Source organism: Salmo salar, chromosome 23, assembly GCF_965601325.2.
Source record: "Salmo salar chromosome 23, fSalSal1, whole genome shotgun sequence".
In the NCBI taxonomy this organism is placed as follows: domain Eukaryota; kingdom Metazoa; phylum Chordata; class Actinopteri; order Salmoniformes; family Salmonidae; genus Salmo; species Salmo salar.
Window position 1 is genome coordinate 21,794,452 of NC_138313.1, and position 17,291 is coordinate 21,811,742.

General features: G+C 44.3%; 1 protein-coding gene across 5 annotated transcripts in view; it reads right to left on the bottom strand.

Annotated features, from left to right (window-relative positions):
* Positions 1 to 17,291, bottom strand: part of LOC106584116 (pre-mRNA 3'-end-processing factor FIP1) — a 49,648-nt gene that overhangs the window by 17,226 nt on the left and 15,131 nt on the right. For 2 of the 5 annotated variants that reach the window (XM_014168986.3, XM_014168988.3), the window contains exons 11-15: positions 8,244 to 8,270; positions 7,784 to 7,832; positions 7,587 to 7,715; positions 2,124 to 2,182; positions 782 to 983 (exon numbers count right to left, since the gene is read on the bottom strand). In XM_014168986.3, the coding sequence (XP_014024461.1) occupies positions 782 to 983; positions 2,124 to 2,182; positions 7,587 to 7,715; positions 7,784 to 7,832; positions 8,244 to 8,270 (466 nt within the window). The remainder of the gene's footprint in view (positions 1 to 781; positions 984 to 2,123; positions 2,183 to 7,586; positions 7,716 to 7,783; positions 7,833 to 8,243; positions 8,271 to 17,291) is intronic. The other 3 variants (XM_014168989.3, XM_014168990.3, XM_014168991.3) reach the window with 3 other exon arrangements.

Consider the following 17,291-nt stretch of genomic DNA (forward strand, 5'->3'; position numbering starts at 1 on the left):
ACCAAACTTTACAGTTCACACTATGCATTCAGGCAGGTAGCCTTCTCCTGGCATCCGCCAAACCCAGATTCATCAATCGGACTGCCAGATGGTGAAGTGCGATACATCACTCCAGAGGACGCGTTTCCACTGCGGCGAGCTTTACACACCTCCAGCCGACGCTTCGCATTGCGATCTTAGGCTTGTGCGCGGCTGCTTTGCCACGGAAACCCATTTCATGAAGTTTCCTACGAACAGTTCTTGTGCTGACGTTGCTTCCAGAGGCCGTTTGGAACTCGGTAGTGAGTGTTGCAACCAAGGACAGACTTTTTTTTTTTTTTTTTTTTTTACACACTACGCGCTTCAACACTCAGGGGTCCCGTTCTGTGAGCTTGTGTGGCCTACCATTTCGCGGCACAGCCGTTGTTGCCCCTAGATGTTTCCTCTTCACAACAACGGCACTTACAGTTGACCGGGGCAGCTATAGCAGGGCATAAATTTGATGAACTAACTTGTTGGAAAGGTGGCATCCTATGACAGTGCCACATTAAAAGTCACTGAGCTCTTCAGTAAGGACATTCTACTGCCAATGTTTGTCTATGGAGATTGCATGGCAGTGTGCTCGATTTTATACACCTGTCAGCAACGGGTGTGGCTGAAATAACCCAACCCACTAATTTGAAGGGGTGTCTACATACTTTTGAATATATAGTGTATTGTATAATAACAACAGTTCATGTTGCATTCTTATTATGTTTGGCCATACTAAGGTAAAACCTTCATCTACTGCTCAGGTTATCACCTGTTGACGACCTGGGAGGAAGTGTTGTGCTCTCTCTCCCTCTCTCTTTCTTTCTCGTGTCCGCGTTCTCTGGTTCTGTCTCTTTCCTTGTGGCGCTCTCGCTCGTTGTCCCGCTGCGCGTAGTACTCCCAGGCCTTGGCACTGTCGAATACCCCGGCCCAGGAGGCTGCTGCGCTACCCGGGGGAGGAGGAGGGTACACACCTGAGGGGAAAAAGCAGGTCAGTCATCTGATTGGAGGAGACACAATTAAATTTTTTTACACCTACGTGTTCAGCTTCCCCCCAAAAAACGGAAAAAAAATTACATACTGACTTATCTATGAAGATGGCTATTATGAACCATTGTATTCAACTTTCTGCAAAGAAAATTCTAAAATGACAGCTCAATAAATTAACAATGTAACTTCAGAGTGCAGTGCTTCATCAAAACAAATAATCTCTCAAACAGGATTTTTAGAAAGCCACAAACATGCTAATCTAACTCAAACAGCATATTTAGGACAGGTAGCTGAGGGGGGTAACGGAACAAACCAAAGTAATTGTTGAGACTTTTCTGAAGAAAAAAAATAAATACATGGCAAACTTTTTCAGAGCCCTTCTCTTACACCGTACACACAGCTCAAAATGTGTGAGGCTTTGATTAAAACACACCAGTTGAAGGGTCAATATTCTTCAGAAAGAAATATCCTAATTTTCCATGTTCCAATAATGTCAGCGGAAGCAGGAAATGGTGTGAATGACTGATTGTGGGCTATTCCACTGGAAGAACCAACTAATGTCCCATTATATCCCTAAGCTCCAGAGGCATCACTGGCATGCGTGTTGACCTTCACATCCCTTCCATTAGTGTCATTGAGGGTGTGAAAATGCTGTATTTCAAATAGGTATCTTTGTTTATGCCATTTTCTGCACAGTACTGTTGACTTTAAAGGTCAAGATAAAATTCCATAATTTGGTGTTTTGTTGATGGTGGTGGAAAACACTGTCTCAGGCAGTGCTCCAGAATCTCCCATAAGTGTTCAATTGGGTTGAGATCTGGTGACTGACCTGGCCATGGCAGTTGACTTACATCGTTTATCATCATCCTCCTATGTGGAATTAGCCATGTTAGCCAAAACAATGGCCAGCCCAGCATTTATTTACATGACCCTAAGCATGATGGGATGTTAATTGCTTAATCAACTCAGGGACCACACCTGTGTGGAAGCACCTGCTTTCAATATACGTTGCATCCCTCATTTAATCAAGTGTTTCCATCATTTCGGAAGTTACCTGTACAAACTGCAAGATGTGAATGTGACATCCTCTATAATTTCCACTCTGTATTCTAGGAGAGGCCTACCTGGAGGGAAGGGGGGGTACGGTGGAGCTGAGCGACCATCATAGCCTCCAGAGCGTCCACTGGTAGGGAGAACATAGAAAATGTCATGCGAGGTCACATCATCATTCACACACACAAAACAGAAGTGTCCAACACTCAGTCCACTCTTGGAGAAACACATGTGTACTCCTGTGCATCTGATTAGAGTTTTCATCCACATCTCCTGCTCATACAGCAGTGAATCTATTTTGAACCTGGATGGACATAACAGCAGAATAATTGCTACAGTATAGTGTTCCATGGAGACAGTAAGAACAGGACTGGGGCCCTTGATGGCTGGAGTTGTGTCCGGGGGTCTAGTAGTAGGCCACGTAGTCCTAATGTTCAGCTCAACCCTCTAACCTCTGGTTGACACCACATGTGGCCGAGTAGTGGCTCTCACATTCTACTACACACATGGAAAACTTCAGGCAAACACGCGTCACAGATAAAATGAGAACAAATAACATCTAACAATTGGACTGAGAGCAGCCAGTCAGCCCGTGGCAGCCAGAACACTCAGCGCAGGAAGTCATTCATTTTAATGGCCGATAAAAGAAAGAAGGCAAATAAACGTATGGAGTTCAAAAAAGAAAACGATGAAAAAAGAAAGGAAGGTAAGGGAACGGGTCTGGTAACTTAACGATCAAAGAGCTCTTCCAAATTCAGAGCTCCATTTCCCGCCTGTTTGATGTGACTGGCTCGTTGTCAAGGCGCAGCACTCGCCCGCCAACCAGGGGGGAGGAAGAGGGAGGTGGGGGGGATGTATTACTGATATTGGCAGGATCCACTGCCCATCCGCACCGCCACAGCCTGGCGACACGCTCGCTTAGTTACAATTTAAAATTTCCACACGGGCCTGAAGGTGAAGAGGGTGAGGCCCGTCTAAGAGGACTGCTTCTCACCAGGTGTGTGTCCAAACATACTGATCTATAAATACTCCCACCTGCTCCCTCTTTTAGGCCTGGCAGGCTTCTCTCTGTGGAATGACTGGAAAATTAGGAACAGTGGTAGTAGGCGGATGGATGGGTCTATTTGTGAATGGATACATGCAGGATGACTTGGCTGTGGCCCTTACAGATGGGGATCATTACTCTTGGCAGTGTTTAATGGTTAATCAGTGTACAGGACTTCCCCACACCACTTTGCCTGTAATCACCATAAAAACGTTTTAAAATTAAACTCAATCTATGCAGGAAATGTAGTGCCTTTAGAGGCAGACTGTCATAGGGGAGTCAGTGCAGTACAGAAACAGAGTTGGGAGGCACATTCCTCCGTGGCTGATTGGTCAGGAGGAGGAGGAAATGGGTCAGAGGACCAATTGGGGTTCCATGGCAGTTGGCTTTCAGAGAAGTAGGGTGAGTATGTGGGATCAACATAGAGAGGAGTCTTATCTTCTCCCTGGGCTGGGCCTAAGGAGGCCCCTGGGCCTCAGTCACTGGCAGAAGAATCAGAGCTCAGGACCATGCCAGTACTACCTGCAGTTCCTAAAATCCCCCCAGGGAAAAATTCAACACAATATTCAAAGTCAGGAGTATGTGTGTGTGTGTGCGCGCATCAGTATGAGAGAGAGACGTTTGAAGGTAAAAGAGGACATTATTAATAAATGCGAGTGGAGATGGCTGGAAGAGTTCAGACAAACGGAAAGCATTGGAAAGATGTGAGGATTTGGCAGAGGACAGATGTGAGAGGAACCATCCTTTAAGTGAAAAAAACTCACCAGAAGCAGGCTGGCGGAGCAAGCAGAGCGAGTTGGGTGGAACAGACGAGACAGTCAGAGCAGTGACTGTATGCTAGCAGGATAGTCCATATCTCCAATCTTCTTTGCTGATAGTGATGTTGCCTTTCCATAAGTGGATGAATTGGTCTAATTTAGCATGTATGGTAGGCTTAACCTTTAGTTACCTCTTCCAATTCAAATGAGCTCAAAAAAAAGTGAATTACAAAATGTTTGTTTTGTGTGACTATAGCTCTAGCGATCAAAGGCAAAAAGAGACACTTTTTAATTGAGCGAGGCGTCAAAGCAGACAACCCACCCGCCCTGCTTCGATTGGGTTTTTATAATTCAAAATAATGCATTCTAAAATAAATCACATGCCTCGCACGCTCTGCTTTGGTGAGTTTAGACCATTAGACTGGAGACTGGTGATTCAATTCAGACAGACAGATAAAAGGAAATTAGGGGAACATTTTATTTAGAAGAAGAGAAAGTCAGAAAAACAGGCAGACAGGAAACAGGACAGACAGACGGAAAAGGGAGGCAAGAAGAAATTGAAATAACTAAATCCACGTGGGTAGATAAACAAAATAAATAAATAAACAGAATAAAAAGGCAACGATGCAATTAGGCCGTTCTGCTGCAGCCTGAGCCTGCAGCAGAACGTAGCCCTGTGGTGATCTTAGTGGTATAAATTCAAGCTGAGTTGTGGGAGTATGCAGAAAGGCTGTGACTTGAGGCTGTTTTGTTAAGGAGAGTGGGAGCAAGGGAATGAGGGAGGGAAGCATTGGGTAGTAACTGATAAACAGGAGACTCAAGTCACAAACAGGAGACTACTCTCCTGGTTTAACTGCCTTATTTGGCCACTCGTCCAACTACAAGGTCAGGGATGGAGCACAGTGAAGCAAATCCAAAAAAAGGGTCAAATACGTATTCAAATGTTCTCTACGTCTGTACAAGCAGAGGGATTTGATTTGACAAAAGCATGTAGCCCTTAATTGTTTGTTCTCGTTTGCAACACTCACTACATCTTCCACTACCGAGATCCAGTGAAGGGAAATCTTAACGCTACAGTATACAATGACATTATAGACGATTCTGTGCTTCCAACTTTGTGGCAACAGTTTGGGGAAGGCCCAATCCTGTTTCAGCATGACAATGTCCGTGCACAAAGCAAGGTCCATACAGAAATGGTTTGTCGAGATCAGTGTGAAAGAACTTGACTGGCCTGCACAGAGCCCTGACCTCAACCCCATCGAACACCTTTGGGATGAATTGTAACGCTGACTGCGAGCCAGGCCTAATCACCCAACATCAGTGTCTGACCTCACTAAAGCGCTTTTGGCTGAATGGAAGCAAGTCCCCCCAGCAATGTACCAACATCTAGTGGAAAGCCCTCCCAGAAGAGTGGAGGCTGTTATAGCAGCAAAGTGAGGACCAACTCCATATTAATGCCCATGATTTGGAAAATCGACGAGCAGATGTTCACATAAAAGCTTACCTTGACTTGGAAGACTTCCAGTTTTGGATAGCCATAGGCAACATAGCATCCCTCTTTGTTTGAGCCAAGTGCTTGAGTAGGCTAAACTAGCTAGCTGCATTCACTAGCTAAGTAAGTGAAAAAAATATTAGGTTGGAGGACATCCTCCGGAAGTTGTCATAATTACTGTGTAAGTCTATGGAAGGGGGTGAGAACCACAAGCCTCCTAGGTTTTGTATTGAAGTCAATGTAACCAGAGGAGGACGGAAACTAGCTGTCCTCCGGCTACACCATGGTGCTACCCTACATAGTGCTGTTGAGGCAACTGTAGACCTTCTTTGCAAAACAGTTTGTTTAAATCAATTATTTGGTGACGTGAATATATTTTGTATAGTTTTATCTAAAAATAACTAATAAACAAAGCAAAAAAAGAAAAACGTCCTCACTGTCAACTGCGTTTATTTTCAGCAAACTTTACATGTGTAAATATTTGTATGAACATAAGATTCAACAACAGATATTAACTGAACAATTCCACAGACATGTGACTAACAGAAATGGAATGTGTCCCTGAACAAAGGGGGGGGGGGGGGGGGGGTTAAAAGTAAAAGGCAGTATATGGTGTGGCCACCAGCTGCATTAAGTACTGCAGTGCATCTCCTCCTCATTGACTGCACCAAATTTGCCAGTTCTTGCTGTGAGATGTTACCCCCACTCTTCCACCAAGGCAACTGCAAGTTCCTGGACATTTCTGGGGGGGGAATGGCCCTAGCCCTCACCCTCCGATCCAACAGGTCCCAGAAGTGCTCAACGGGATTGAGATCCGGGCTCTTCGCTGGCCATGGCAGAACACTGACATTCCTGTCTTGCAGGAAATCATGCACAGAATGAGCAGTATGGCTGGTGGCATTGTCATGCTGGAGGGTCATGTCAGGATGAGCCTGCAGGAAGGGTACCACATGAGGGAGGACGTCTTCCATGTAACGCACAGCGTTGAGATTGCCTGCAATGACAACAAGCTCAGTCCGATGATGCTGTGACACACCGCCCCAGACCATGATGGACCCTCCACCTCCAAATCGATCCCACTCCAGAGTACAGGCCTCGGTGTAACGCTTGTCCTTCGACGATAAACGCGAATCCTACCATCATCCCTGGTGAGACAAAACCGCGACTCGTCAGTGATGAGCACTTTTTGCCAGTCCTGTCTGGTCCAGCGACATTGGGTTTGTACCCATAGGTGATGTCTGGTGAGGACCTGCCTTACAACAGGCCTACAAGCCCTCAGTCCAGCCTCTCTCAGCCTATTGTGGACAGTCTGAGCACAGATGGAGGGATTGTGCGTTCCTGGTGTAACTCGGGCAGTTGTTGCCATCCTGTACCTGTCCCGCATGTGTGATGTTCGGATGTACCGATCCTGTGCAGGTGTTGTTACATGTGGTCTGCCACTGTGTGGACGATCAGCTGTCCGTCCTGTCTCCCTGTAGTGTGGTCTTGGACGTCTCACAGTACGGACATTGCAATTTATTGCCCTGGCCACATCTGCAGTCCTCATGCCTCCTTGCAGCATGCCTAAGGCATGTTCACGCAGATGAGCAGGAACCCTGGGCATCTTTCTTTTGGTGTTTTTCAGAGTCAGTAAAAAGGCCTCTTTCGTGTCCTAAGTTTTCATAACTGTGACCTTAATTGCCTACAGTCTGTAAGCTGTTAGTGTCTTAACTACCGTTCCACAGGTGCATGTTCATACCTTTTTTATGGATCACTGAACAAGCACGGGAAACAGTGTTTAAACCCTTTACAATGAAGATCTGTAAAGCCATTTGGATTGTTACGAATTATCTTTCAAAGACAGGTTCCTGAAAAAGGGCCGTTTCTTTTTTGCTGAGTTTATTTCACAATTTTTTATTAAACCTGCTAAGGAGCCTCCACTGCTCTAAATTCTTCATTTCAACTAAGCGTTTATCCCTGTCAGTCAAGCAATGGTAGCTGTCATCAATGTACCGTCAATACAGATCTACAATAATCTCTCTAAATACATTTATCTCCTTCCCTTGAAGGGATTACTGAGATTCTGGCATTTAAGCCTTTGTTCTAATCACCCAGAATCAGATAAACGCGTGGATACCATGAAATACATAAAAATGGTATCCACGTGTTTATCTGACCCTGGGTATTTAGAACATGCCAGAATCTAGCAGTATCCCTTTGACTTGTATATTTCTATCCTATCCTTTTCATTATCTCTTGCCTGTGTGTTCTCCTGGCTCCATTCTGTCTGGTTGGGCAGTAGCTGTGTTCTCGCTCGTCCCTGTTTATGTCATTGTCTCCACCCTTTCTCCTTCTGTCTCTCCTGATCCTACTCCCCCTGTAGTGCAGCCTGTACAAACAATCAGAGCGCTGTCATTCTGTAGACAGACAGACACACACAGGACAGAACAGACTCACCTGTCTAAGGTAGGAATCAGAGAAGGAGGTGGTGCGCCAGGAGGGTAGCCTGCAGGAGAGACGACAGCGTCTGTCAGTCATCAAGTCGTGATTACTGAGCATAAACAGATAGCAGAAAACGTTTCTTCCAGACCCCGGAAAGGCAATCGTTGCTCACCGCATTGGACCAGAATCATGACAGTATTGTTGAATATTGCATACATTTCTCATAGGCATTAAACATTTTCAAATTTCCCTCTTCTCACGATGCTAACTTAAAAGTACTATTGATAACCAGTTTTGTTTTCACCAAACATTCAGTCCGTGTGTTGGTTAAACCATCATTCAGCATCGACACTAGTCCTACAATCCACAACAACAACAACCACACCAACATCTGCCATGCACAACATCCAGTGTAGACCAGAGTCAACATCTGTGACACACAATATCCTGTTTCCATCACAGTAGAAATGCTTACCAGGTGGAGGAACATTGATGGGGATCCCTGGAAGGCACATCAACACGCACAGACACAGTTATAATAATATCAGGTAAAAACAATGTTAAATCGCTCCAATCTTCAACAGAACAGTCAGTCAGACACCATGGCAGCAGGTAGAGAGTAGGCCTAAACTCCTCCCACCTCAGAAAATGTAATATTTTATAAGATCCCACACAACACAGTAGTTAGACCCTGAGGTCATTGGACACACACTAAATATACAAAAGTATGTGGACACCTCTTCAAATTAGTAGATTTGGCTAATTCAGCCACACTTGTTGCTGACAGTTGTATAAAATTGAGCACACCGCCATGCAATCTCCATAGACAAACATTGGCAGTAGAATGGCCTTACTGAAGAGCGGTGACTTTCAGCGTGGCACTGTCATAGGATGCCACCTTTCCAACAAGTCAGTTTGTCAAATTTCTGACCTGCTAGAGCTGCCTCGGTCAACTGTAAGTGCTGTTACGGTGAAGTGGAAACATCTAGGAGAAACAACGGATCAGACGCAATGTGGCAGGCCACAAAAGCTCACAGAACGGGACCGCAGAGTGATGAAGCGGTAGCACTTAAATCATCTGTCCTCGGTTACAACACTCACTAACGAGTTCCAAACTGCCTCTGGAAGCAACGTCAGCACAAGAACGGTTCGTAGGAAGCTTCATGAAATGGGTTTCCATGGCTGAGCAGCCACACACAAGCCTAAGATCACCATGCGCAATGCCAAGCATCGGCTGGAGTGGCGTAAGGTTCGCCGCCATTGGAGCAGTGGAAACGCGTTCTCTGGAGTGATGAGTCACGCTTCACCATCTGGCAGTCAGACTGACGAATCTGGGTTTGGCAGATGCCAGGAGAACGCTACCTGCCCGAATTTATAGTGCCAACTGTAAAGTTCAGTGGAGGAGGGATAATGATCTGGGGCTGTTTGTCGGGCTAGGCCCCTTAGTTTCAGTGAAGGGAAATCTTAACGCTACAGCATATAATGACATTCTTCACAATTCTGTGCTTCCAACTTTGTGGCAACAGTTTGGGAAAGGCCCAATCCTGTTTCATCATGACAATGCTCCCGTGCACAAAGCGAGGTCGAGATCGGTGTGGAAGAACTTGACTGGCCTGCACAGAGCCCTGACCTCAACCCCATCAAACACCTTTGGGATGAATTGGAACGCCGACTGCGAGCCAGGCCTAAATCGCCCAACATCAGTGCCCGACCTCACTAATACTCGTGGCTGAATGAAAGCAAGTCCCCGCAGCAATGTTCCAAAGCCGTCCCAGAAGAGTGGAGGCAGTTATAGCAGCACGGGGGGGACCAACTCCATATTAATGCCCATGATTTTGGAATGAGATGTTCGTCGAGCAGGTGTCCACATACTTTTGGTCATGTAGTGTATCACTGCGAGGCCAACAACTGTACTATTCATCATGAGCCAATAATAGGCCTAATGATCTGTGTGCACACATGCATGCAAGCAGACAGTAAAATAAGCTGCCACAACCACATTATCTTTTATTAGGCTTTATCGTATTTAGGAGATTTCTGTTTGAGGCAGAGAAACTTGAAAACAGGCATATCATATATTGGGGAGGTGCCAGAATGTCAAAACAGAATCACACATCCCTCTAACATTCATAAAACCAGCCCCAGTCAAATGGTTGAGTGCACTTGTAAATGAACCCACTATTTTATGCTAGAAGCTTTCATGTCTGGGAGTAACACAAACTGCCCTTCAAAACACGCACACACACACACACACACACGCCTTTGAAGAGGCTAAAACACTACACACACACACATCTGGGAACCATGCCTTTATGTTTTTTCAAAGACCCCTGATGTGAGTAAGTTTCAGAGAAGTTTTCATCAACAGAAAAAAAAAGCAGAAAGGGCTGAAACAAAAGAAAGAAAAGTAAGTTTGTGAAGTTTTAAAGAGCATGCAGTAGCTCCCCTGCGTTGAGAGTGAAATGTAGAAGTGTCTTCCTTCCCTCTCACTGTGGAAACAGGAGCTGAACTGCTCACTATGGAGAACCAAAGCCTTTAATACCTCAGACACCTGGTAACTAAAAGGGGAGCCACACAGCTAGTAAGATCGCAGATGAACATCCTCACAGAGAAAATAGTCCTTCCTTGATGCAGGAGCAGAGGACACTGAAAACATAAATCTCTGGACATGGTGCTGTCTGCCTCTCCTACTGCTGGTCTAGTTTCAGGCACTGCCTTTATTGACAGGACAACGCTGAAGGCACACTGATGGGTTTTACTAGGACCTGGCCTGGAGGAAACTCAACCACACAAAAACACTCACAAAAGAAACACTGCAACAAAGCACTCAACTAAAAGCTTCACATGCATACATCCAAAATACATAGAACATAACAAAATGCCCTAAAAACAAGTTGTTCAAATCTGTTTTCCAGTTGTATGCATATGCATCAGTAATGGGAGGATGGAGGATAAATGAAACACTATGTAAAACTGATTAAACAACTCTAGTCTGGCTCCTCTCCTCCGTCAATGGCATTGTGCTTTGCAAAATGAGCACTAGATTTGTACATTGGACTCCAAAATCACAGCCGTGTCTTGATTGTGCCTATTTTAGATTCCAAAAGCTGTTGCTCAATGTGATTGAGCATACAGTACGAGTCAAACGTTTGGACACCAACTCATTCAAGGGTTTTTCTTTATTTTTACTGTTTTCTACATTGTAGAATAATAGTGAAGACATCAAAACTATGAAATAACACATATGGAATAATGTAGTAATAAGCAACAAGTGATAAACAAAACTAAATATAATTTTATATTTGAGACTCTTCAAAGTAGCCACCCTTTGCCTTGACAGCTTTGCACACTCTTGGCATTCTCTCAACCAGCTTCATGAGGTAGTCACCTGGAATGCATTTCAATTAACAGGTGTGCCTTGTTAAAAGTTAATTTGTGGAATTTCTTTCCTTCTTAATGTGTTTGAGCCAATCAGTTGTGTTGTGACAAGGTAGGGGTGGTATACAGAAGATGGTCTTTGACCAAATAGGGCTAAATCTAAATTATGGCAAGAACAGCTGAAATAAGCAAAGAGGAATCAACAGTCCATCATTACTTTAAGACATGAAGGTCAGTCAATCTGGAAAATTTCAAGAACTTTCAAAGTTTCTTTAAGTGCAGTTGCAAAAACCATCAAGCGTTATGATGAAACTGGCTCGCATTAGGACCGCCACATGAAAGGAACACCCAGAGTTACCTCTGCTGCAGAAGATAAGTTAATTAGTTACCCGCCTCAGAAATTGCAGCCCAAATAAATGTTTCAGAGTTCAAGTAACAGACACATCAACTGTTCAGAGGAAACTGCGTGAAAGCAGGCCTTCTTGGTCAAATTGCTGCAAAGAAACCACTACTAAAGGACACCAATAATAAGAAGAGACTTGCTTGTGCCAAGAAACACAAACAATGGACATTAAACTGGTATAAATCTGTCCTTTGGTCTGATGAGTCCAAATTTGATATTTTTGGTTCCAACTGCCGTGTCTTTGTGAGATGCAGAGTAGGTGAACGAATGATCTCCGTATCTGTGGTTCCAACCTTGACCACACCTCCTCCTCCATGCTTCGTGTGGGGGTGCTTTGATGGTCACTTAACCAGCATGGCTACCACAGCATTCTGCAGCGAGACGCCATCCCATCTGGTTTGCGCTTAGTGGGACTATCATTTGTTTTTCAACAGGACAATGACCCAACACACCTGCAGGCTGTGTAAAGGCTATTTGACCAAGAAGGAGCGTGATGGAGTGCTGCAGCAGATGACCTGGCCTCCACAATCACCTGACCTCAACCCAATTGAGATGGTTTGGGATGAGTTGGACCACAGAGTGAAGGAAAATCAGCCAGCAAGTGCTCAGCATATGTGGGAACCCCTTCAAGCTGGTTGAGAGAATGCCAAGAGTGTGCAAAGCTGTCATCAAGGCAAAGGATGGCTACTTTGAAGAATATAAAATAGATTGTGTTTAACACTTTTTTGGTTACTAAATGATTCCATATCCGTTATTTCAGAGTTTTGATGTCTTCACTACAATGTAGAAGAAAAAAAATATATTATATATATATATTTTTTTTTAAACAACCTTGAATTAGGTTTGTCCAAACTTGACTGGTACTGTATTTCAATAGACCAATGCATTGTGCTTGCTTGCACGCACACAGTAAAACACTCACACATGCCATATATGTTTGCGTGTGTAATTGTTCCTACCTGTCGTGATCTCAAAGCAAGAATTTGATCAGGGTTTTAGCTCTACGCTTGGCAGCGTATGAGAAAGATAATGGCTGAGGGCTAATTGCTGGTGATTGTGCTTGCGTGGCTCTCTCGCATGCTAACGTTTCAGTCATTATGCAGGAGGCTTTTAGATTGAACCGATATGCTCTACAGAACGCAGCCTACTGCTGCCCCACTCCATGGGCTGCCTGCATTCACAATGGTTAGCTAAATACACTACTTTGAACTGGCAGCACTCGCTTGTCAATGTTTCTTCCATTATTGATCTTACCCTAAGTGAGTCACATTGACCTCCGCCCTAGCAGAATTAGCCATTCACTGATCCAAAAACTATTATGTTCCAACTACTGCATCAGTGTAGATATAGGCTGATACCACCCCAGCTAGCAATTCTAGGAAAATAGAACGTTTTTGTAATGTTACCCATAATGGTCCCCTAATGTTTGAGGGTCCAGTTTTCCGTTAGTTACAGGAACATTCTATGTATGTTAGCAAAAATCTCCCGAGAACCTATTTAGCATGTTTCGGCGTTAGAGTTATTTCCTTAATCCCAAAGAGAATTTACCTAGAACGTGGTTACCATGTTCTCAGAATAAACAATATTCATGTTCTACACACGTTTAATGTGATGTTGCAAGAACATTCCTGTGTCCAGTTTTCTGAGGGTGAGGAGAATATTCTATCAACGTCACACCGAACATTTTATTTTTATTTAACTAGGCAAGTCAGTTAAGAACAAGTTCTTATTTTACAATGACGGTCTACAATACACAAAACATGGTTGCCAGGATATAATATATTACATGATCTCGACACGTTTCACGGGACATTGCAAGAATATTCCTGTGTCCAAGAACGTTTACAACATAGGACATTCTGTCATGGTCCCGTGTAGGTTATTGGATAATTCACTGCTTGTTCCCTAAAGATGTTTTTAGGACGTCGCCTGATGGTCCCAAAGAAACATCACCCCTTGTTACTCTTGCCAAGCAAATCAAGGCCCTGATCCATACAGAGCTTTGTCGGTTGGCAAGGTTAGGCCCCCCCCCCCCCCCCACACACACACTCACACACACACACACACACACGCACACACGCTTTCAATATACAACATTTTCAATGTACATATTTGACACACATGATCACATCGTGCACGGTCATTTATACAGTCATTACTATTCAACATGTCCTTACCTAGGACTTGAACACACATGCTCTTGGTTCACGGCATTCTGATCTTCCCGCTACGCCACGTCCGCTTGCTGTAAACTGTACAGCGTGATAGTAAACCCAATCAACGTGTACAAACGCTTTTGCTGTACACTGTACTGCATGATTGCACACATTTACTAACGCGTTAGTTAAAGTTTGTTGACTTTAACGTTATGATGACAAAGATGTAGGCTATAAATGTGAACTGTATGTGCGAGTGATTCTGTTGAAAAACGTTTCTTAAACAGAAGGAAATGGAACGAAATGGGGAGGGAACTACATGATTTTGTCCAAGAAAAAAAAGAAGAAAAAAAAAGATTGTTTGTCCAATAGAAACTGGTTGGACGAATGACTCCACCCTAGATCAGCTAGACGCAGGCAAGTGTGTGCAATGCTGTATTGAATGCGTTGCTGTCTGTCACCTTAATTACTCCAATATGTCTCTCGACCTGCACCTGAGTTATAAACTTTCATTTGTAGGCTAGGTTGCAGAAACCGCATTATGGTTATAGGGCAAATCAGAGTATCATGTAGTAGCCTAAACTTAGCAATGTTACATTGAACTGGGTGAATGGAATATGAATGACAGACATCCAATAAGCTGTAATAGAAACAAGGCCATGATCATATATAAAAAAAAAAAATGTCCTCTCTAATCTCAATACGGCACTGACCGGCATGGATGTTGGTCACATGTTGTGTTTGTCCGTTATTCCAAAACACTGGACTACAAGTGTGAATCCTTAGCCCAGGGTTAACAAATGCTTGTGTAAACACAGGATCAAATTGTACCACAAGAACGAATCGTACTACACCGGCTCCAACACTCGGAGGTGGCAGGGCTTGCAAACTATTACAGACTACAAAAGGGAAGCACAGCCGAGAGCCTACCAGACGAACTAAATAACTTCTATGCTCGCTTCGAGGCAAGTAACACTGAAACACGCATGAGAGCATCAGCTGTTCCGGACGACTGTGTGATCACGCTCTCCGTAGCCGATGTGAGTAAGACCTTTAAAAAAGGTCAACATTCACAAGGCCAGACGGATTACCAAGACGTGTACACCGAGCATGCACAGACCAACTGGCAAGCATCTACAATCTCTCCCTGTCTGAGTCTGTAATACCAACATGTTCCAAGGAGACCACCATAGACCCTGTGCCCAAGAACACTAAGGTAACCTGCCTAAATGACTACCGACCGGTAGCACTCACGCCATGAAATGCATTGAAAGGCTGGTCATGGCTCACATCAACACCATTATCCCAGAAACCCTAGACCCACTCCAATTTGCATACGTCGCCAACAGATCCACAGATGATGCAATCTATATTGCACTCCACACGGCCCTTTCCCCCCTGGACAAAATGAACACATACAGTTGAAGTCGGAAGTTAACATACACTTAGGTTGGAGTCATTAAAACTTGTTTTTTTAACCACTTCACAAATTCTTGTTAAACAACTATAGTTTTGGCAACTCGGTTAGGACATCTACTTTGTGCATGACACAATACATTTTTCCAACAATTGTTTACAGGCAGATTATTTCACTCGATCACAATTCCAGTGGGTCAGAAGTTAACATACACTAAGTTGACTGTGCCTTTAAACAGCTTGTAAAATTCCAGAAAATGATGTCATGGCTTTAGAAGCTTCTGATAGGCTAATTGACATCATTTGAGTCAATTGGAGGTGTACCTGTGGATGTATTTCAAGGCCTACCTTCAAACTTAGTGCCTCTTTGCTTGACATCATGGGAAAATCGGAGGCCCCAAGCGGCACGGGAGCAATTCCCGCCTGAGGCCCGCCGGTCGCGAGGCCCCCAAGTCTGGTTCATCCTTGGGTGCAATTTCCAAACGCCTGAAGGTACCACGTTCATCTGTACAAACAATAGTACACAAGTATAAACACTATGGGACCACGCAGCTGGCATACCGCTCAGGAAGGAGACACGTTCTGTCTCCTAGAGATAAACGTACTTTGGTGCAAAAAGTGCAAATCAATCCCAGAACAACAGCAAAGGACCTTGTGAAGATGCTGGAGGAAACGGTACAAAAGTATCTATATCCACAGTAAAACGAGTCCTATATCGACATAACCTGAAAGGCTACTCAGCAAGGAAGAAGCCACTGCTCCAAAACCGCCATAAAAAAAGCAACTGCACATGGGACAAAGATCGGATTTTTGGAGAAATGTCCTCTGGTCAGATGAAACAAAAATAGAACTGTTTGCCCATAATGAACATTGTTATGTTTGGAGGAAAAAGGGGGAGGCTTGCAAGTTGAAGAACATCATCCCAACCGTGAAGCACAGGGGTGGCAGCATCATGATGTGGGGGTGCTTTGCTGAAGGAGGGACTGGTGCACTTCACAAAATAGATGGCATCATGAGGAAAGGAAAATTATGTGGATATATTGAAGCAACAGCTCAAGACATCAGTCAAGAAAATTAAAGCTTGGTCACAAATGGGTCTTCCAAATGGACAATGACCCCAAGCATACTTCCAAAGTTGTGGCAAAATGGCTTAAGGACAACAAAGTCAAGGTATTAGAGTGGCCATCACTAAGCCCTGACCTCAATCCTATAGAAGATTTGTGGGCAGAACAGAAAAAGTGTGCGAGCAAGGAGGCCTACAAACCTGACTCAGTTACACCAGCTCTGCCAGGAGGAATGGGCCAAAATTCACCCAACTTATTGTAGGAAGCTTGTGGAAGGCTACCGGAAATGTTTGACCCAAGTTAAACTATTTAAAGGAAATGCTACCAAATAGTAATTGAGTGCATGTAAACTTCTGACCCACAGGGATTGTGATGAAAGAAATAAAAGCTGAAATAAATCACTCTATTATTCTGACATTTCACATTCTTGAAATAAAGTGTTGATCCTAACTGACCTAAGACAGGGAATTTTTACTAGGATTAAATGTCAGGAATTGTGAAAAACTGGGTTTAAATATATTTGGCTAAGGTGTATGTAAACTGTATGTGAGAATGCTATTCAATGACTACAGCTCAGCATTCAAAACCATAGTGCCCTCAAAGCGCATCACTAAGCTAAGGACCCTGGGACTAAACACCTCCCTCTGCAACTGGATCCTGGACTTCCTGACGGGCCGCCCCCAGGTGGTAAGGGTAGGTAACACATCCGTCACGCTGATCCTCAACACTGGGCCCCCTCAGGGGTGCGTGCTCAGTCCCCTCCTGTACTCCCTGTTCACTCATGACTGCACGACTCCAACACCATCATTAAGTTTGCTGATGACACAGCAGTGTTAGGCCTGATCACCGACAATGATGAGACAGCCTACAGGGATGAGGTCAGAGACCTGACCGTGTGGTGCAAGAACAACAACAACCTCTCCCTCAACGTGATCAAGACAAATGAGAGGATTGTGGACTACAGGAAAAGAGCATTCTCATCGACGGGGCTGTAGCGGAGCAGGTTGAGAGCTTCAAGTTCCTTGGCGTCCACAACACCAACAAACTGTCATCCCCCTCAGGAGACTGAAAAGATTTGTCATGGGTCCTCAGATCCTCAAAAGGTT